This window comes from Gracilinanus agilis, chromosome 1, assembly GCF_016433145.1.
Source record: "Gracilinanus agilis isolate LMUSP501 chromosome 1, AgileGrace, whole genome shotgun sequence".
NCBI lineage: Eukaryota > Metazoa > Chordata > Mammalia > Didelphimorphia > Didelphidae > Gracilinanus > Gracilinanus agilis.
The window spans coordinates 501,158,747-501,181,270 of record NC_058130.1 but is presented as its reverse complement, the minus strand read 5'-3'; the positions used below and the strand labels follow the sequence as shown (position 1 = coordinate 501,181,270).

Here is a 22,524-nt window from a genome sequence, read left to right as displayed (position 1 = left end):
TACAGTCTATGTGAGGAATATGCAAAGATTCTACTTAAAATGTTGAGTCATCCTTTGTTGTGTAAATGAGTAACAGAAATTAGATTATCATTGTGATTCCAGGCAAAAGACCATCTTTTTATTATTTTGTAAGGTCTAATTTAAGGAATTGAAAACACTTCCTGGGTAAATATTTCTCTCACATTTTGTGGGACATGTCAGTGAAGCATTACTTGATATGGTTATTTGTATTCTGTCAGAGACAGAATTGGAATAAAATGTATAATGGTTTCTTTCACTTTAAGAGTAACCAATCTGTTACACCAACCCTAATCAGGATGAATTGAAAGTAGAATAGAGAGAAAGATGCTCATTCATGAAAAGGAGCCAATATTCAGGAAGGGTAAGCTTGAAGGCTGGAAAGGTTTTGTTTTTGTCTTTGTAATCCTGGCACATAGCACCATGTCTGGCACTGCATACATGACACAGGATCCAGGTTTTCCCCCGGACACTCCCACCTCCAAAACTCCAAAGTATCCCAGGTTAAAGAGTACAGAAGGAATTCCTTTTTCCTTACAGTGCTGGCCAAAGGAAGGTGACTTTGAGCATCATAAGATAAGAAATTTGAGAGAGACAGAGAGAGACAGAGAGAGAGAGAGAGAGACAAAGAGAGAGAGAGACAGAGAGAGAGAGAGAGAGAGAGATACAGACAGACAGAGAGAGAGACAGAGAGAGAGAGACAGAGAGAGACAGACAGACAGACAGACTCCCTGCTGGCGTCTCCTTTTAGTTTCTTGATGAGCACAGAGAGGTTCCTCCCAGGTCTGCTCTGATGAGCATCGGGCTGTAGCTAAGACAACTAAGCACCCCCTGAACTGCTCAGGTCACCCCTTCTGTCTTTGGGGCACAAAGCATCACCTCATCCCTGTCACACGGTAACATCACCGATCAGCTCATCTCTGGCCATGTAGCCCCATCTCAAAAGGGTATAAGAAGGCCAATCCCCATCTCCTCTGGGAGGCAGCACTGCCCCCTCACTGCCTCCTGGCCATTCAGCTTGTATTCACCGGGCATCTTGAGAAGGCGGTCCTTTGGCCCAGGCTTTCTCTCCAGCTCTCCCACAACATAGATTAGTCTCTATTTATACAACTTTAGACTGAGAGGGGCAGTTATCCTGTTCATCAATCAACAAGCAAGCATTTAAGAGTCTTAAGTGCCAGGAACGGTGGTAAGCCCTGGGGGACACAAAGACAAAAAAGAGGCACTCCCTGGCTCAGTGGGCTGCTAGGCCTGCTGTCAGGAAGACCTGAATTCAAATGCAGACTCAGTCACTTACTAGCTGTGGGATCTAGGCCACTCATGTAACCTTTATCGATCTCAGTTTCTTCTTCCATAAAATGGGGAGAATAAAAACACCATGTCCAGTCTCTCTCCTCCTTCTCCCTTCCCCCGCCACCCTCTCCTTCTCTCTCCCCTGTATCCCCCTCACTTTCTCTCTGCCCCTCCATCTCTTCTCTTCTCTCTCTCCTTCCTCTCTCCCGGTCTGTCTCTGTCTGTCCCCCTCTCTCTATCTCTCTTTCTTCCTCCCAACTCCCTCCCCATGGGGTGGAGGAGGGTTTTGTATTTGATCCTGGAGCTGGCAGGGAGTGTACTAAATAGGGAGGTGAGGTGGTCTGATCTGTGCTGAATGGAGGATGGAGTGGGGAAAGGCTCGAGGCAGGCAGACGCAGGAGTGGCAAGAGCTGGAGAGAACCTGCATCAGGGTGGTGACAGGACCCAGAGGGAGAAGACTGAAAGATGTTGCAGGGCACTGAGGTATCACAGTGGATGGAGCACCAGGCCTGGCATCCAGAGGTCCTTTGTTCAAATCTGACCTCAGACACTGCCTCGATGTATGCCCTGGGCAAGCCATTTAACCCCCATGGTCTAGCCTGTGCCCTTCTGTCTTGGAGTGGCAACTCGGATGAAAGTAAGGGTTTAAGAAAAAAGAAAGAAAGATGTTGCAGACTTGAAGTCTACAGGCCTTAGGAGCAGATTGGATATGGGGGGGGGGGGAGGGTAAGAGATAACAAGTGGGGGAGGAGGACACTTGGGATTGGGAAGATGGTGTTCCTCTGCAGCAATAGCAAAGCCGGGAAGGGAAGGCATTGGGGAAAGAGGAGCTTGTTTTTGGCCACGTCGAATTTCAGATGTCTCCTGGGCACTGGGCCGACACACACGTACGAAAGAGTGTGCTCTATACGGCACTTACACACGTGTCTGTGTGTGCATATAGGAGAGAGAAAATGAATACAAGTAGTTTGGAAAGGAAGTGTATTAGCAGCTGGAAGACTAGGAAAAGCTTCCTAGAAAGGAGGAACTCCAACGGAGTCTTGAGCCAGGGATGCTGAGAGGAAGGCGCAGGGGAGAGCCAGGGCAAAGGCTAGAAGGCGAGAATTCTGGGGCAAAGAGGGTATGGGGGCAGCGATCCACGCTACTGTCTATATAGTACAAGCATGGAGTAAGTTGTGAAGAAAATGAAACTCAGAGGAGTATATTTGATCTTAGAATAGGGAGCCACTTAGTTTATTGAATAGGGTGGTAACATGGTCACACATTCATGTTAAAAATTATTCTGACAGGTGTGTGTGCATGTGTGTGCATGTGTGTGCATGTGCCTTGTGTATGTGTGTGTGTAGGGTGAGGGACAGGAGTATGAGGAGGTTTTGAGGACTACAAAGCAATTGTAGGGAGGCAGCTGTGTGAGAAGTGCATGTAGGCGAGAGATGATGAAGTAACATCTGCCTCCTGACTGGATATTGGGGGGTTGAGGAGGCCTGCACTGAAGCTTTCAAACAGAGCTCCTGGTGGCTGACGGTTGATAACTTCTCCTTTTGGGATGTCTGTGGCATGTGATTAAACTTATTAGCTATGTGATCATGGATAAACTTCTTAATCTTTCTACATCTCAGAAGAATAACATCCTCTGAAGCTACCTTTCAGGCCTCCTGAGAGGCAGGCAAAGGAGAGAATGCAGACAGACCTCCTGGCAAACCTGGAAGCGCTCTGTAAACAACTATTATCATTGCTTCGATGTCCTTTGGGGCATTTGCAATATTGACTCTGCTGAGTTGAGTAAAATCCTAGAGTGTAACATTAAGTGGATAATTTGTGAGTATTTAGAAAGGTATCATGAATGAATTGTGCCAAATTATTCTTAGTTCTTTTCTTTTTTTTTACTAAATTACTAGAAATAAGCAATAAGGAGAATCCTATATGGGGTGCTAGACATTGTGTATCTGGATTTCATGAAGACATCTGACAAAGTCTCTCATATTGTCCTTCTAGATAAAAAGGAGAAATGTTGAATAAGATAGTATATTTAGGTGTTTTGGGACATGGTTGAATTGCCTGACATGAGTAACTTATTCATGACTCAGTGTCACTTTAGAGAAAAGGTCTCTAGTGGGGTTCTCCCCAGATATGTCTTTGTGCCAAACATTTTTATCAAAACTTTAACATTTTTTATGAATTCTCTAATGAAGGCACAAATGGCACATCTATCAATTTTGAAGACAATACAAAGCTGAGAAGAGTGATTTATAATTCAAAAAGATGTTGATGGGTTAAATGATGGGCTAAATCTAAAAAGATGAAATTTAATGGTGATAAATGTAAAGTACTACACATTGGTTGAAAAAAACTGCATAAAGATAGAATGAAAAAGATTTGGCTAAACATCAGTTGTATTAAAAAACCCAAACAACTTTTGATGAACTACAAGTTCATCATATCAATAATCTTATGTTGAATTCACAAATTTGCTCATGTAATCTTGAGCTAAATTGATATTGTCCAGAAAAAAGGAAATTATGATCCACTCTGTCCTAATAGACCATACTTGGAATATAATTTTCAATTCTGAGCACAACATTTAAAAAAGGACATTGACAAGCTGATGTTGAAGGAACTTGGTATGTTTACCCTAGAGAAGAAAGAGGGAGAAATATGATAGCTGTCTTCAAGTCTTTGAAGGGCTGTCATTTGGAAGAAGGATTGCTTTATTTGGTCCCAGAGTACAGAACTAGGGACGATAGGTGGAAGTAGCAGAGAGAGATTTCAGCTCAGTTATAGCTACCCAAAATTTAATGGGCTGCCTCAGGATTCAGTGAATTCTCCTTCATTATAAAACAAGTGGAGGGAGGCTGGAAGACCACTTGTCACCGGGATGTTATAGAAAGGATATCTATTTACGTAAACTAAATGAATTCTTATTCAACTTTTTCAATTACGTGATTTTTCTCAGATCTTGTCCAGTTTTTCCTTTTTTCTTTTGCCTTAAAGATAATGAAACTTTTTGAAATGTTGGGCTAGGAAAACAAATAACTTAAGAACAATACTTTTCCCCATATTTACGCCTTGGTAAACCACTTCTACTGTATACCATCCCCTTCTCATTAGTCTCTTGCCCCCTTATCCTTGCCAAAGAAAACTCTACATGTGCTTGAGATCCAATTCCTTCAATCTTCTCAGGCAAATAATGCTCCTTCTATCATCTCCATGCCCTCCCTAATTTTCATTCTCTCCCTGTCTACTGGCTGCTTTCTAGCTACCTACAAATATACCTACTATGTCTATCCCATCCTCTCCCCTCATTCTCTCTTGATCTATCCCTTTCCCCCTCCCCCCAGTTATTGTCCTGTATCTCTCCTCTTTTTTGTGGCTAAATTCCTAGAGAAGGCCCCCTATAATAGATACCGTCATTTGCTGTACTTTCACTGTCTTCATAAATCATTGCAGTCTGTCTTTGAATCTCATTATTTGATCATTCAACTTAAATTGTTCTTTACAAAGTTGCCAATGATTTCTTAATTACCAAATCCAATAGACTTTTCTCAGTCCTCAACTTTCTTCACCTTTCTGAACACTTTACCTTGTTAATCATCCCCTTCTCTCTGATACTGTCTTCTCTCTAGTTTGGGTTTGTTTTTTTTTTTTTTTTAATTACATTACTCTCTCCTGGTTCTCCTTCTACTTCTCTGACCATTCTTTTCAGTCTCTTTTGAGGGATCTTCATCCAGGTTGTACCTACTAACAATGGATGCCAAATGAAGAAGCTTTCTTCTTAGTGAATTCATCGTGGATTCAGTTATCATCACTATGCAGATGATTCTTAGACTTATTTATCTAGCCCTGAACTTAGTCCTCCCCTCCTATCTCACACCTCCAAACTCCTGTTGAATATTTTGAACTGTATTTTCTTTAGACACCCAAAACTAAATGTGTCCAAAACAGAGTTCATTCTTTCCCTTCGTACCCTCCCCTCCTACTAATTTTACTATTACTGTCAGTAATATCCTTCCAATCGCTCAGGCTCACAGCTTACATATAATACTTAACTCTTCACTCTCTCTCATTCCCCATATCCAATTCATTGCCAAGGCCTGTTGATTTTACCTTCATGATCTCTCTTCTACACCAACTTTCCTGACACTGCCACTATTTTGGTGTAGGTCCTCATCACTTGGACTACTGTGATAACCTTCTGGTTGGTCTTCCTGCTTCAAGTCTCTTCTAATTCCAGTCCATCCACTTTTCAGCTGTCAAATTGATCTTCTTAAAGCAAAGGCATGACCGCATCACTTTGCTATCCAGGAAACTCCAATGATCTCTGTAACATCCTGGATCAAATATAAAATCCTCTGGCTTTTAAAGTCTCTTGTAATAAATTTTCATAATAATTACCCATCTTCATCTATAAGATGAGGAAACTGCAGCTGAGTGAGATTAAGTAACTTGCCCCAGGGTTACATAGCTACCCTAATTCTATCTGAAGGAAGATTATATTCCTAGCTTCAAGTAACACATTCTCTGTCCCCTATTCCACTTTTACTGAGATTTTTAATCTATTTGATTAAAAGGAATTTTGGAACTCATACAATTGGATTATATTTACTCACATTTAAATATTGTTAAATCAAAATTTGAAATATTTTTTCATTTTGATTAATAAATTACAAATACTTCAAATATATTATTTCTAAATAACCATATTAATCTCCAACTACTTTATTATATAATATAAATATAACTTATCTTACAATATAAGGTGATTTAATTGAAATAAATTCTAAAATCCTGATGTTTCTGAAATTCTAGTCCAATTAGCAAAGCTATTTTTCCACAATAGCAATAGATCAATTTTAATACAAAATTTAAAATGGATAAAATTATTATTAAAATATGTTAATTGTATTATTAAATTATATTTAAAATTATAAATTCTTGTTCATGTTTTTTATTTATTCCTGTCTGATTTAGATCATATGCCTTCTGGTCAAGAGACCATGTTAAATTTCCATTTTACTTAAACTTTTGGGGCTTTTAAAAAGAGTCTGTCATTTATTTTCATACCTTAACTGTTTTTCTGAATCTTTGCATTTAAAGGTGACTGAAGGCCCTAATGAATTTTACATTTTACACACTGCCATTTCCCTGTTACTGCAGTGATATGTATAAAAATAATGACTATATTTTCAACTAAAAATTGGGCCACAGTCTGACAAAGGAATTTTCTTTTTATCATCCCTGGATTTATTTTGGGAAAGATCGGAAGAACATCTGGACAGACAAAAGATTTACAACGAAGGTGACAGAGATTTTTAGGACAATGAGGAGTCAATTCTCAAGATATCTCAAAGAGGGGAGGAAACCAAAAGACTGGAAAACATCATGGACATTATTATGAGCAAGAGAAGATGCCAAATATTAGAAAGTTTAATTCACATGTAGAAGGCATCTTTAATGAAAATATAAGATGGAAAGAACAGGTTCTCATAAATGATTTTCTAAGATAAGCCATGTTTTATAATAACATGATTGACCCAAAGGTACCAGAATACAAGATTCTGTTGTGCTTATTGTGTTCATAAGATTCCTTGAAAGATGTAATAACAGAGATAATTTTTTTCCTCTGTCCCTTTGCCTATTAGTATCAATGGAGGTAAAAGCAGGGAGGCATGTCTTACTAAAGATAAGTGCAAATTAAAAAGGTATTCTCTGTCTAGGTATGAGGTCCTCCAGATGCTGTTTGTAGCTGATAATATGCCAATTTCAGAACACTGGAATGACTCTAAATGAAATCTTTAAACATTCAACACACTCAAAACATTTTGTTCTAGCTTTCACATAAGAAAAACCCAGGGGATAAAAATATCCGCTCTCTAGAATATGTTATTTAGTTGGATGAATAGATAGCCTTTGCCGTGGTGGCAAGTCTATGGCATGTGTGCCAGATGGGGCACTCAGAGCTCTCTCTGTGGTCACACATGCCACTGCCCCAGTCACCCCAGCACAGTTTGTTACTAGAAAGGCAGGGGGAGGCGGGGCCAGGCTGCTCCCCTCCTCCCCCTCACCACGGGTGCCTGAGGACATTTCTCACATCCTCCACCCACCTGGTTTATAGAGTGGATTCATCTTTACATATATCTCAGACAGACAAAGTAAATGGACATTTAGCTAGAGCCAGAATGGAACAAGAGGAAGACGGACATTTGTATTGCATTTGGGAAATGTGGGCCCTCAGAACAGCTACCCCACATCCAATGATTCAAAGATTTTCCTTGAAACAAGAACCCATTTTTTAAATATCAGTATTCTTTTGGTGAGGCTACTTGCCTGTGAATCATGAAATCATACAGTCTCCACTGTTTCAAAACTTCAGGTTGTAAAAGGACTATGGAGAGGCACATGGTGGTCATAAATAGTCTGTAGAATATTATCGATAACTAACTGCACTCAAAAAATGGCATAAAGGATATTATCAAAGAGACATATGATCAGAAAGGGAGGTGGGATAGTGCTGTTGGGAGAGGAGAGGATGGACACCTTGTAGGTTGCATTTGTAATTCAGGCAAGGCCCAGAGTATGGAGATGTACCCTTTGGAGGACATGAACAAACATCCCTCCAGTTGAGAAGGTAGAGTTGATTTGTAGGGAATACACACATCTGTGGAGTCACAGAGTCATTGAAATAAATTTATTTTACAACTTCACCTCAGCTAAATGCCTTCATCATAATTTGGACATGGTAAATGGGTTCTCACTGGTTATGTCATTGGAGCACAAGCTCTTATAGTTCCAGGGTGTAAAGGCTTCCCCTGTGAGTTCTAACCTGGCAATGGACCATATGTTTGTGATCAGAAAACCTAGCTAGTGATGAAAGGCTCAGCACCAAAAGGTTGACCAGCAGATTTTTTTTTTTTTTTTGAGTCTGTGATTCACAAATACTGTTTCAGCAAAAAGTGATTGTAATCTGCGTAGGCTAAAAGAATGCTGGTAAAATAATGGTTCCTCAAACTAAGTAAATTTATTTATGAGAAGAATCAACTAGGAAAATATTTGAAATCAAGACTAGACTAACCCTGGAAATTCAGTACAGATAGTCACTCTATAAGTAGGTCATGAGAATGATCTGTATTGTGATAATGGTATATTTTTATTTTATTGAATTTTAGTGTATATAGGTTTACAATAAATATATAATATAATATATATAATATAACATGTAACATATTAAAACCTATACCTTCTATCTTAGAACCAATAGTGGTTCTAAGGCAGAAGAGTGGTAAGGACTAGGTAATAGGGTTAAGTGACTTGCTCAGGGTCACACTGCTAGGGAGTGTCTGAGGTCAGATTTGAACCCAGGACCTCCTTTCTCTAGACTTGGCACTCAATCTAGTGAGTCATCTAGCTGCCCCTAAATTTTAGCATATTTTTGCTTGATCGCTTTGAGTTCATTCCTTTAGTCATGTTGAATAAAAAGAACAAGAGGTATTTCAGGGATACTAAAGGTCTTAGAAAAAGGGAATGTGAACCCTGCATCCTCTCAGTCTTTTTTAAAAAGCACTTGGGCATTTGAAGGAAACATACCTGATCTCTTCATAAAATTTACTATTATCTTCCTTTGTCACTTCTGGAAATTCTCTGTGGTTTTCAGGATATCTTTGTATATAAAAGGAAAAGATTAGGTTTGATTTACCCACCTGTGGGGCACTGTAATAAGCAGGAATTAGTTGATGGGTTGATTCATAGATACCTGTGTATATAATGATTTAAAAATGTATATTTGCAAATGAAAAAAGCATATGTAACTTCAGTATATGCCAGGTCATTTGAATATTTACAGTTATACTTTAAAAGAAGATTTATGCTTAGTAAAACTGAGAATAATATATGAATAGCAGATATCTATATGGTACAAGAACTTTACATACATTATTTCATTTGATTCTTATGAAGTAAAAACTACAGGGAAAATAAAATGAAAAAGGGTTTCAAAGGTGGAAAAAATATAGGAAAAAAATCTTAACAGGCAGATGGGAAAGTTGGCTTTTAGGCAAAAGTTGGAGAGAGTGGAAGAATGCCACAATTGGAGATAAAAAAGAAAATTTGAGTTTCTTCCTAAAAAGGAGAGAGATGGATATTTTGAAAATAAAGCTACTGATTATTCTCCAAACAATTATAAGTTAGATTCACAGGTGCTGTCAGATAATCATCCAGTAAAAGTCAGAGTAAGTAAAAACAATAGTGAAGTTGGTTTGAGTTCCTGTTGAGGACTATCGAGATAGCTATTTGTCAGCATGTCATCGCAGATAAAATAGAGAACCTCTTGAGATTTAGAAAAAATGGATAACTATGCCCCACTTCTGGTGATTCACATGGGCACAAATACTACTACCAGAAGAAACCTGGAAAACACTGTCAAAGATTAAAAAATATTGGGCAAGAAACTAAAGACCATACGGGAACATGTAGTGTTTTTAATCACTGTTATCCACTGAAGGCAAAAGATGAGGAAGAGAAAGCAAAATCAGAAGATGAACATGAGATTAGCATCTATTAGTTACTAAAAATGCAATTGTTGCTACTAGACATCTAGAAATATGACCATCCTACAAGGCTTTCGCTTGATATCCAATGAACTTATATGCAATTGACTAAGTGACTTTTACATTTCTTGATATTTTCTTTAAGTAAAAGTATATAAGCTTTTGTATAGTAATTAGAAGGCTTACATATGGAAGGGTTGAAGCATCATTCATCATATTCTTTTTCTTCATGTTTTTCTTGGCTTCTTTGGATGCTTTCCAGTTCATTAGGAACTGTCTTTCTATTTGTTTTATGTCTCTACCATCAAGATTTTCTGGAGAAAAAAACTTATATTTTAAAAACTAGATATTAAATTTAAAAGAGCTTTATAATGATTAAATTTATGTTTATGAAATTTTGCTCAATATTTATTGTATTTTTAAAGGAAAATCCTATATTATTCATGATAAATTAACATCTTATTCATATGTAATAAATAGTGATTTTAATGGGTAAGAAGCTATTGAGCATTTTATCTATAAGAGAAACAGAAACAAATCACTTAACCTTTTTGGATCTCAGTTTTGTCTTCTGTAAGATTCCATAATTCTAAGGAAAATCCTATATAGTGGTAGAAATAGAAACAAAACAATATATACTTACCCCAAATTTCTACCACTAATTTTTTCTCTCTGGGTAGAGACATTAGGTTACAGGAATTAAGATCATCTGTACATCAAGGAAAACTGTAGAGGGCTCATTTGCCATTTTTGCAGTAACTGCATCCTACCAAATAATTTAACTTAATGGCCAAAGACTTCAATATCTACTGGCCAAAATCCTAGTGATAAATCTCTTTCTACTTATTTTGGCTGGTCCTCAGCAGCCAATAGATGTGGACTATTCTTGGGACCATATTTGAAACTTTTCTGTTTGGTATCCATGAAATATTAGAAGACTGAGCAAGACCTCCAGAAAGTTAAGTAGATCCTCCATGGAAAACTTGTGGAAAGACATGGACAAAAATGCACATAATGTAAATATATGGATGATTGTGTTTTCTTCTGGAATATGCAAGAGGAAATACCTACAAAAGACATATCACAGATACATAACTTATTTGTAGATATGTCTGAGCATCAATGATGAAGATATAAATCATTGATTATAAAAACTATTTAATAATGATCTTTTAATTTTCCTTATATAATTTCTGCTTTTGAATCTTCTAAGAGTAGCACACATGGTATGGTATATAGCAGTAAATGGTTTAATTTATGATTAATGTTAATCATCATAACAAATCATCACCATAACAAAAACTAGATGCGTTTGCCAGCACAATGGAGACCTTTCAATAGTGACTCATTTGGTAAGAATGATAACAAAGGTATGTTCTTTGGGAGTCAATGTGAAGCACTCTAAGCATAGTATTATGAAAAGAACATGACTCAAAAATAGATTGCTCTGGGCAAAAATGGAGGATTGAAAGCTCTCTCTGTCTTTTTGTATATTAAATTGCTCCATAGAGAGCTACAGAGTTTCAAGACTAAGGGACATTTAGATAAAGTCATCTGTTACTAAAAATAAATCTTAGTTTAAAGGTTATATCTGATTCCTATTTATTTCTTTGGTAGCTGAGATAGATTTTGGTGTATTCTTTTTTTTTTTTTTTTAAACCCTTCCCTTCCGTCTTGGAGCCAATATTGTGTATTGGCTTCAAGGCAGAAGAGTGGTAAGGGCTAGGCAATGGGGGTAAGTGACTTGTCCAGGGTCACACAGCTAGGAAGTGTCTGAGGTCAAATTTGAACCCAGGACCTCCCATCTCTAGGCCTGGCTCTCAATCCACCGAGCCACCCAGCTGCCTCCAATTTTGCTGTATTCTTAAAGATCCCCAAAAGGCAATGCTCACATTTGTTATGTATTATGTATTATATATTATATTGTATACATATTATATANCTCCATAGAGAGCTACAGAGTTTCAAGACTAAGGGACATTTAGATAAAGTCATCTGTTACTAAAAATAAATCTTAGTTTAAAGGTTATATCTGATTCCTATTTATTTCTTTGGTAGCTGAGATAGATTTTGGTGTATTCTTTTTTTTTTTTTTTTAAACCCTTCCCTTCCGTCTTGGAGCCAATATTGTGTATTGGCTTCAAGGCAGAAGAGTGGTAAGGGCTAGGCAATGGGGGTAAGTGACTTGTCCAGGGTCACACAGCTAGGAAGTGTCTGAGGTCAAATTTGAACCCAGGACCTCCCATCTCTAGGCCTGGCTCTCAATCCACCGAGCCACCCAGCTGCCTCCAATTTTGCTGTATTCTTAAAGATCCCCAAAAGGCAATGCTCACATTTGTTATGTATTATGTATTATATATTATATTGTATACATATTATATATAAATTATATTATATATATTATACTTATAGTTATACTATTGTATGCTGTAAGATGCTGGTATAATCCCATATTATGCTAAACATTTATCCAGTTTTCTAAGCACTTTTGTTAAATAGCAAACACTTTCCATGTTCTTTTGTGTTATTTGGCATACTAAATATAACACTACTGTATTTTTAGTTCTAAATCTCACTTATATTTTCTGTTCTTATCTAATTTTCTATTTTCTTATCCAATACTAGAAAAATATATGTCTGTTAATATAACTTTCCTCCCTTTTTCATTGTTTTTCTTGATATTATTAACCTTTTGAGATTTCATACGAATTTTAGTATTATTTTATCTAATTCTATGAATATCATGTGGATATTTTAATTGGTACTGTGTTAAATGTATAGATTTACATAATATCATCATTTTTTTACCATATTATCAGTAGTGAATTGTTTCATTTCCCCTTTATTTTTTATTTTTATTATTATTTTTATTATTAAACCCTTAACTTCTGTGTATTGTCTCCTAGGTGGAAGAGTGGTAAGGGTGTGCAATGGGGGTCAAGTGACTTGCCCAGGGCCACCCAGCTGGGAAGTGTCTGAGGCCGGATTTGAACCTAGGACCTCCCGTCTCTAGGCCTGACTCTCAATCCACTGAGCTACCCAGCTGCCCCCTTCCCCTTTATTTTTGTAAAATTTGTTTCGTTAATCATATATAGATCCTATGTGTTCTTGGTAGATTAATTCCCAGATGTTCTTTCCATTATACTATTCTTTCCATTATACTATTATGCTAAATGAAATTTGTAATTTTCCCCCTGATTTGTTAGTGACATATAGAAATGCTGATGGTTTCTGATTTGTAAACTTATGTAACTTGTAAAGTCTTGGGAGGGTGGTAGAGCAGCATTCCTGTTCTATATGTAAGGAAACTGAGGCTCAGAGAGATTAATTTGCCCAGAGTTGTACTGCTAGTAAGTGTTAGAGTCAGTACTCAAAAATCAGATTTCTATGTCCAAGTTCAATGGCACTCTTTCTATTATACTTTGCTGTCCTTCCCAACTACATGTTCTTTTCCCAATACAGAAACCTCTTACTTAACATATAGGCGGCTCCTAGTAAAAATGAATTTCTACTGTGAATGTTTTTCTGTTGACTTCCGTTATCCAATAGGAAATGAGTGCCACTGGAAAATATGTGTATGTATATATGTACATGTAAACAAATAAGGTTAACTTACTCAAATGCAATAAAACACACTAAATCCCATCCTTACGTGGAAAGTAAAACTGTATGATAAAACATTAATAACAAAATTAATTGGGGTGCTTAAGCATTATTAAGCACTAATACTATTTTTACTTTTTTTAAAGTCACATCAATTTCTGAAAGTGAAGTAGAGTTTAGAACCAAAAGTTCTGATAGTAGTGATTTCCTCATTTACATTGACTCCTATTATTCTTTTAATTTGAAAGACAGTATATTCAAAAATATAACTTGGTATATTTGGCCAAGTGTCTCACAAAACAAATCCTCAACATTCAACTTTGCTCAATATTCAAACATGTTGTATTGTCACTCTTCCAATCACTTTTGATTATTGTCCTTTTCCTAGATCCTAATCCAGTAAGAAATACAGTTTATTAAAGTGTTCTTGGATAAAAGGAAGTAGTAATACAAAAATGTAAGGTCATATTTACTGAGTTAAATAAGGAATGAAACATCTATTCCTTGCCCAATTATTGGCTAATTAATTAGTAGTTTACTGAATTCTGGCTCCATTGACTTTTTTTATCTCATTTTGGAGGGGATGGTCTGACCTCTTGAAGGTTTACTAATATAATAGAAAGGGATTATTACCCCAGGCAAAATATTGCTACCCTTAGCTGGGGTATGAGTGTCAAGTGTACTGAGCAAAGATCAAGGACTCAGAATATTAATTCAGTCTTTAAATGAACTGCATTCTCAATACTGAATTTCAAGCTTATAGCAGAAAAATCAAGTCACCGACTGATATTTTACATGATGAGCTCTATACCAATTTTAAGAAAGTGGTTCTCAAATAATAATGTATCACAGAAGATCTGTATTCCCTTGCTTAGTTGGAAACAAGCTGATCAAGTGAGGACTTTTCTCTACCTGCTACAGTTAGAATATAACATTTGAAGGTTTGCTATAAGGAATGAAGGATCTTGAATAGAAATCCTCCTTCAAATAGAGATCAGTATAATGATTTCAGAGTGTTTGAGTCGTTAAGAGTTCATTTAGTACAACTGTCTTATTTCGTAAAGAAGAGATCTCTGAGAGTTTACGTGACCACAGACAGTAAGGAGCAGAGCCATATTCAAACTGAGGTTTTATAACTACTCTCAAGAATGGACTACATTTATCCAGTTTTTTACCTATTTTTATCTTATTTGATTCTCACCATATCCCTGTGAGGAAGGTGTTATTATTATTACTCCTATTCATTTTATTATTATATTTTTAAACCTTTACCTTCTGTCTTGGAATCAATATTTTGTATTGATTCCAAAGCAGAAGAGCAGTTAAGGCTAGACAATGGGGGTTAAGGGACTTGCCCAGGGTCACATAGCTAGGAAGTGTCTGAGGCCAGTTTTGAATCTAGGCTCTCTCATCTCTAGGTCTGGATTTCAATCCAGCCACCTTGCTGCCCCTCCTATTCAATCTACAACTGAGGAAACTGAGGCCCTGAGAGGTGAAGCGACTTGCCCAGGGTCACATAGCTAGGAAACGTCAGAGACTAGATTTGAACCAGGTCTTTCTGACTCTAGCACCAACACTCTTCTACATGAGGTTGTTCTTTCCACGGAGGAGCACTGCTTCTCTTAAAAAGCTAGTAAGGGTTGAAGTAACATGGAGTTCAATTTATCATTTGTCTATAAATATCTCATAGTGTGATCTTCAGCTGTCATTTTCATTCAATCATTTTTCAATCGTGTCTGACTCTTTGAGACCCTATTTGAGGTTATCTTGGCAAAGACACTAGAGTGGTTTGCCATTCCCTTCTCCAGCTTGTTTTGCAGATGTGGAAACTGAGACAAACAGGGTTAAGTCACTTGCCCAGAGTCTCACAGATAAAAAGTGTCTGAATTCAGGTTTTCCTATCTCTAGGCCAGGCACTCTATCCACAGCACCACCTAGTTGTTCCATGATTTTCAGAGTAAACCAATAAGTGGTTGTCAAAATGTGAGGAAGTTCTCAAGTGCTTATGACTGGTAACTTTACTCTGAGAGATCTTTTTGAAAGCAAAACGGTCTATTGTTATGTCAGAAAATATTTCATACCCCATTTCTCCTTTTTAATTATTAGGGTCACAACTTGCTAAGAATACTAAATGTTTAAAAGGAGATAATACACAGATGTGAATGTCATGCTCATAGTCATATATGAAAGCTGATAAGCTATTAATGAACCCCCAAATTTTCTTATTTTTGAAAGGAAATGTAGTAGATGAAATATAAATTATTTTACCTAGAGATGAGGATATTACTATCAGCCTGTCCCTGTATTTTGGCTTCAGGCAGACAGGATTTCCGTTCAGATTCATTTTCCACAGTTTGGTCAACTTCTTCAGCAAAAGCTCCAATTCCTGTAATTATGAAAGGAAAAGGACATGGCATTCTATAACTACTAAAATGACTTTAGTTAACGGTATCCTAATAGTTACTTTAGCAGCATTTTAATATATATTAATACCTTTTAAAGATATTTAATATTTGATTGCCATGAGTTCATTGCCACAAAAGCTCATCTCTCTGACATACTCATGTTATTAATGACTTTAATGACTGATACACGGAACACCATAGTTGTACTCGAGCACTCCAATGGGGGCTGTGTTCTCATTGATGTGGACGCTCCCACTAACAATACAGATTGCCACCCAGTGGGACCCCTCATCCTTATCTTCTGTAAGACTTAAATTAATATCTGGGTTTTAATTATACATTTCCCATAGGTTTATAGCACTAATGTTGGGGGCCCTTTCCCTTTCACACTTTCACCTGCCATCATGAGGACCCCAGTAGAGCAGACAGGCTATCCACAAGTGATTCTGGGGATCCTTTGCTCTTATGTGATCAGTCCATCTTTTTTTAGCCATATATTGCTTGGTGGTATTCTTCTCTCCAATTCTTCTTTACAGTTCTGTTACATGGAGCAGCCTGCTCACATGCACTAAGGACCTCTCCTTGGCTCTGAGTGACACTCATTTTTATTTTATGACTTGTTGCCATGTACCCAAACTCAATATATATAATTCTAATACTAAGCATCAATTAATTCTAAGACAGAAAAAAGGCTTAAAATTATATATGTAGTATTTTTAGTATTGGAATTAGGGCTTATTAATGGCTAGACAATTGGGATTAAGTGAATTGCCTAGGGTCCCACAGAGTCTCAGAGATAGGAAAGTCTAAGGTCAAATTTGAACCCAAGACTTCCTTTTTCTAAGCCTGGCTCTCAATCCACTGAGCCACCTAACTGCCCCTGTGACAGTTTTTTAACTGGCCCTCCTTTCTGCCTTAATCTTTGTGTTAACCAAATCAACTGCCCATGTATTATTGCTTTCCTTTTTTGCTTCCCCTTTCATGTCTAAATCTTTTTTTTGCAAAGAGAATGTTTTAGTAAGGCTCTTCCTTTCCCCCCTCCAAGTTCTGCTTGGAAAAAATTGCTTCAATGGTAGTCTTCTTTCTCACCTAAAAACATTTATTAAATACAGGTATCAAATATTGAAACTTCAGCTGGATCTACTTGTTTAAATTCTGTTAAGATTTTGATCCTCTGTAATCTTGGTCCATATACAGGACAAAAAAAGGCATTACCAATAAAGAAAGGCTAGATATCTAACTAATAAGTCAGTAGGTTTTATCCTCTCTTCCTTTTTTTAACTTATAATTTTTAAAAATTACATGTAGAAACAATTTTTGACAATTATTTTCTGACATCCTGCAATTTTCTCCCTCCCATCATCCTCCCCACTTTCCCTTCCTCTTTTTCAGGAAAATTCAGTCTGCCTCAGAAAACATTTTTGAAAGGAAATTTTGGTGAGGGGGTTCTCAGTCCTATAAATTATTAATTCATTCCCTATCTAATTTCACATCTAAGCACTTGGATGTTTGCTCTGTTAACACATCTGTCTGATTCTGAGTAACTGTCATAAAGGCTTTTCCTCATATATTTTACATATAAATTATACTGTTATCCTTAGATCGGAAACCTTTTTGTCCAAAGGCAAGAAGAGTATATCGTACTTTTGGACAATGCTAAAGACAATGCACCACTAACTAAAAATTAGCTAATAATAGTGAATTAAAATACATACAAAAAACCTATGATTGCTGCAACAGGCCTTTAGATTTTTGTTAACTTTTTCACATTTGACAAATGGCCCTGAATATATTCCCTCCAGTGTATATTTATCTAAGACTATACTAACCTTGTGCTGAAATATAATTATGTTTTGGATTTTCTCTGGTTGTTCATTGCCTTTCGGTCTCAAATAAAATGTTTTCACTTTCTAGTCTTTCAATAAAGCTATACTAAAGGGACCAGACACACAAAGCAGTCGGTTTGATAAATGATCATGTCATGCTATCACTTAGAGGTCTGCTGCAAAATACTGAAGAGCAAATTATATTTCACATGCAGGAGCGAGTGCTTTAGTGCCTCTGTAGACATCTGCAACAAGGGCAATCGAATTCTGCACAATTAAGGATGGCCCTTTATAACCTGTATTTGACCAGTTTGTTCTCAACTTTATTGGAAACGTCTAGCTCCACTGCCCTAACTGTATCAACAGACAGCAATTTGTCACCACTGTGACTGCCTGTCATAATCTTCCTGAGAAAATCTATAATTTTTCCCTTGTTCCTGACTAAACTGTGAAGAGTGTGAATTTATCTTTTGGACAATATTCTTGCCATAATCAATAACGGGCAAAGGCCAAATAAACTGAGACCTCAGAAAACATGACAAGATTAGAACAGTCTATTCATTTATGTTTTATAAATTAAATATTTAATTTAGTGAACAAGGATGCTAATTTTTAAAATATCTACTATCTATTCTAAAGGTAATATGTTATACAATATTATGGTGACCTTAAAACCAATAAAACAAATTCAATAAAACAACTAAAATCCTACTGTGGAATAAACTTGCAATTTATTTAAACTATATTGAGATACTAAATGTTGCAAGAATAAAATTAACAAACACATTTTCCAGCTTACTAGTTTTTGTATGTTTTTACTAAGACTGGCTGGATCCATTTGATTAAAATAATTAGACAAATGTAATTCCAGCCCTAATGTAGATTTTTTTTGGCCTAAGTTTCATCGATCAAATTACTTGAAAAAATGTCCAAATTCTCACTTTTTGTTATATAGAGAATTACAATATTAGTTTTTTGCACAAATAAAATTTTAATAAAATTATACACAGAAGTCCAAAGCTAATTCTACTTAACAAATCATATATTGTCCTTAACCCGCAATGATTATACTGGGTAGGTATAGGATTCATCTGTCAAAATGAAATGCTCACTGAATTAGGGAAACTCTAGAGTATCTTCCAGCTCTAAGACTATGTTCTGGGCCAGACTGGAGGCAACTAATTGCTGTTGTCAAAACTATTACTTTTTCTGCTCTTCCTTATTCCTTCTAAAATGATAGCTGAGTCAGGATGGCAACATAATCAGGTATGGTTCATTAATAAAGGTTTTTTTAGTATAAAACCCTCTTTTCAATAGGGCATAATATATGCTATTTAAAAATTGGTGTTTTGGGAAGAAGAACTAATTCTCAGAAAGACTTGAATTCAAATTCTGCCTCATATATTTAATGGTTGTTTAACTCTAAGCAATTCACTGACTTTTGGTGGCCTCAGTTTCCTTATATGAAAATGGAGGTAATAATATCACCTACAGGGTTGTCATGAGGAAAAAGTGAGATATTAGCATGCAAACTGTACTGAAAACCTTAAAGTCTCGTAGGTTAGCTATTACTATTTCTTTCTTTCCATATTTAGATATCTATTATGGCACTGTAGACTCTGTAAATGAAAATATTTAATTTTATTTACAATAGTCTATTTACATGGCTTTTCATGGACTGGACTTCAGGATCAATTGGTCTTATTTTTGGACCTTTGTTATCACCAAATTAGAATCTCATGTAGTTTGGAAGGCCCTGCCACCAAAGTTATACAGCTAGAAGTCTCCCTTTCTTCCAACCCTCCTTTTCTTCTCTCCCTCTCTCTGTCTCTCTGTCTGTCTCTCCCTGTTTCTCTGACTCTTTCTCTCCTTACCTTCTACCTTAGAATCAATATTATATATTGGTTCCAAGGCAGAAGAGCAGTAAGAGCGAGGCAATGGGGTTAAGTGACTTGTTCAGGGTCCCACAGTGTAAGGATGGCACAAGGATTCTGTGATGCCAGGTCATTGTTCTGCCAAATCCTAAAAAGGGACCTGGAAACCATCAAATTCAAAGAAAGCAAATTGTTACGCTATGTCGATGATATACTTTTAACGTCCCACCAGAGTCACCAAAGGGATGAGAGAGGAGAAACTTAGGAATGGGAGCCATTAAGGTTCCTACCTAAGCGACGGACTCCATAGGAATAGCAAAGAGGGCACCCCAAAATCCCTCTGCCCTTCACCCCTTTCCCCAGTCCCTGAATTGCAAATAATAAAAAGCCATTCATCAGTCAGATAGTGTTCCAGAGTGCCTGAGGGACAACAAGGGAGAGGGGAACCACAGCTTGGTCTGGCTGCCTCCATCTTGAAGCCAGACCACCCGCTGTGAAATTAACTGATCAGGGGGAGGTTTGTGTGAACCCGTCCTTATTCAGAATCGGATTGGGGTACCACATGCTTCATCTTATAGGGAAGCCTCGCCCCCAACTCCCATGGGGCAGCACAACCATCCAGGTCAACCCAGTTTTGGAGTGACACTTCCTTTAAGTCTCCCAGTGTATATTCATGTTCCCAGGGGAGAGCTGGAAGAGACTCACCATATAGACTCTCTCTCTCTCCCTTCTATCAAACATTGGTTACTGGCTCCTCTTTATAATTACAACAGCTAGGAGTGTCTGAGGCCAGCTTTGAAACCAGGACCTTTCATCTCTGGGCCTGGCCCTCAATCCAGAGCCACCTAGCTGCCCCCTGCATTTTATTTTCCTCACAAATACATTTACCATCAAGTAGATAAGACTTGAATATAAATATTAATATAATTATATAATATTAATGAATATGAATGGAAGAAAGAACCACGTTACTTTTTTGGGGCAAGAGCTAGAACTGTGACTTAGTCAGCACAGGGTCCTAACTCTCAATGAAGAGGCTCCTCTGAACAAGTTGGATCATTCATCCCTTCCCAAAAGAGCTGCCAATGGGACACTAATTGGGGAACCTTCCCAAGGTTCATCCAGCAAGATGGGTCCAAGTTTGCCCTTGAATCCAGCCTTGGAGGGCCCTCTGTGCACTACATATCACAACAGCTCTCCTACCACCCCACAGTCTCATTTGCACTTCTTACACTGACCCTTTTCCTTTTTGTTCTGGAGTATGCTTCAACTACTGAAAAAAAACGCAAAGAAAACTCAATAGTTTCTCTTGTATTAATTCAAACTTTCATATTACATCTTTTGTAGGTATATGGCTCTACCATAACACAGAATCGAAAATCTGCAAATTTTTGAAATATAAGATGTTCTAAGTTGCTTTTTTGATTAGAAACCTAATTTTCCCATGGTGGTTCAGTTTCCAGGCCAGCCACCCTTTTGAGTCCATAATATACATGAAAGAAATAGCTTGGGGAAGTATTTATTCACGGTGATCTCTGAGTCAGCAAGACCTGAAGTCAAATCCTGCCTCTGATGCTTAATGGCTGTGTGATCCTGGGAGAGTCCCAACTTTTCAGTGCCTTAAGATTTTAAATTGCACTCCAACATTTCCTAGCTGTGTGACTCTGGTGGAGTCACTTAACCACCCATTGCCTGGTCCTTACCATTCTTCTGCCTTGGAACTGATACTCAGTATGGATTCTAAGTCAGAAGGTAAGGATTTAAAAACAAACCAAAAAAAAAAAAAAAAAGGCCTAGAGATGGGAGGTCCTGGGTTCAAATTTGGCCCTTACCTTCTGTCTTAGAATCAATGTGTATTGGTTCCAAGGCAGAAGAGCGGTAAGGGCTAGGCAATGGGGGTTAAGTGACTTGTCCAGGATCACACAGCTAGGAGGGGTCTGAGGCCAAATTTGAACCCAGGACCTTCCATCTCTAGACCTGGATCTCAATCCATGGAGCCACTTGGCTTTTTGGATAGGTTTTTAAAGTGGAAAATTTAGTAAATTAAAAGTCAAAACTTTTCTACCAAAATTTCCTTTAATACCTTCACATGAAGAAGTTGGTTGTCAACTGCTATAAGCTGAGTGAGATTCTCCAGTACTTCTAATTCTCTTATTTCATCAATATTGTTATTGCTGATATTTAATATAGAGAGGGAATTCTGTAAGAAAATAAGGTCAAATACAGGTTAGGAAACTGCTCATTTAAATATCAAGCATAATAACTTTTTGATACCTACTCTTCCTTGATCAACAATTCTAAATCATTTACATAATCTTACTTTCGTTATTACCATACAACACTTAAATAGTCTGTAATATTGTGAGTCTAAGTCATCCCTCCACAGACAATTTGCTACCCTTCTATGGCTTACAATAAAATTCGTAAACATGTTGCCAGACTGAGAATGAGTCTCTCTGGATTTGGCTGAACTGCTTCTTGGACAACCAAAGTACAGACTGTCTTTCACTAGGTATGTCTCTTCTCCAGGTGGAAGCCCTTCTGGTTGGGAGGATCTAACTCCCCAGACAGCCTTCAAGAATCTGGGGTCACTCTTGAGCCACAGGGAGACAAAAATAAGGCCGTTTATATAGCTGTCTTTAAGTTCATTATATATACAAAATAAATGTTATTTTTTTTGCTATGTATGATCAGAGAATTTTAGAGTTGAAGACTTTCATGATCATCTAATCCAAATGGCTCATTTTAAAGATAAGCTAAGATCCAAGAGAGGTGGGGGGATGTGCTCAAGGTCATACAACTTTGGTTTCCTGACTCCCAAGTCAAAACTTATTTTACTATAGCTGTATTGGAGGAGACTTCAGGAATTAGGAATAATTAATGCCTCCAATAAATCTCACTCTCCTCTCCAGTGCAGCTTAAAGTCTTTTTTCCTTGGGATAGAATCTGGCCCATGGTAAGTGGC

At 37.2% G+C, this 22,524-nt stretch overlaps 1 protein-coding gene across 1 annotated transcript in view; it reads right to left on the bottom strand.

The window, feature by feature from the left end:
• PPP1R42 (protein phosphatase 1 regulatory subunit 42) overlaps positions 1-22,524 on the bottom strand; it is a 42,485-nt gene that overhangs the window by 1,604 nt on the left and 18,357 nt on the right. The window contains exons 4-7 of the mRNA XM_044657977.1: positions 21,643-21,759; positions 15,723-15,840; positions 10,038-10,165; positions 9,006-9,058 (exon numbers count right to left, since the gene is read on the bottom strand). Of these exons, the coding sequence (XP_044513912.1) occupies positions 9,032-9,058; positions 10,038-10,165; positions 15,723-15,840; positions 21,643-21,759 (390 nt within the window). The 3' untranslated portion in view covers positions 9,006-9,031. The remainder of the gene's footprint in view (positions 1-9,005; positions 9,059-10,037; positions 10,166-15,722; positions 15,841-21,642; positions 21,760-22,524) is intronic.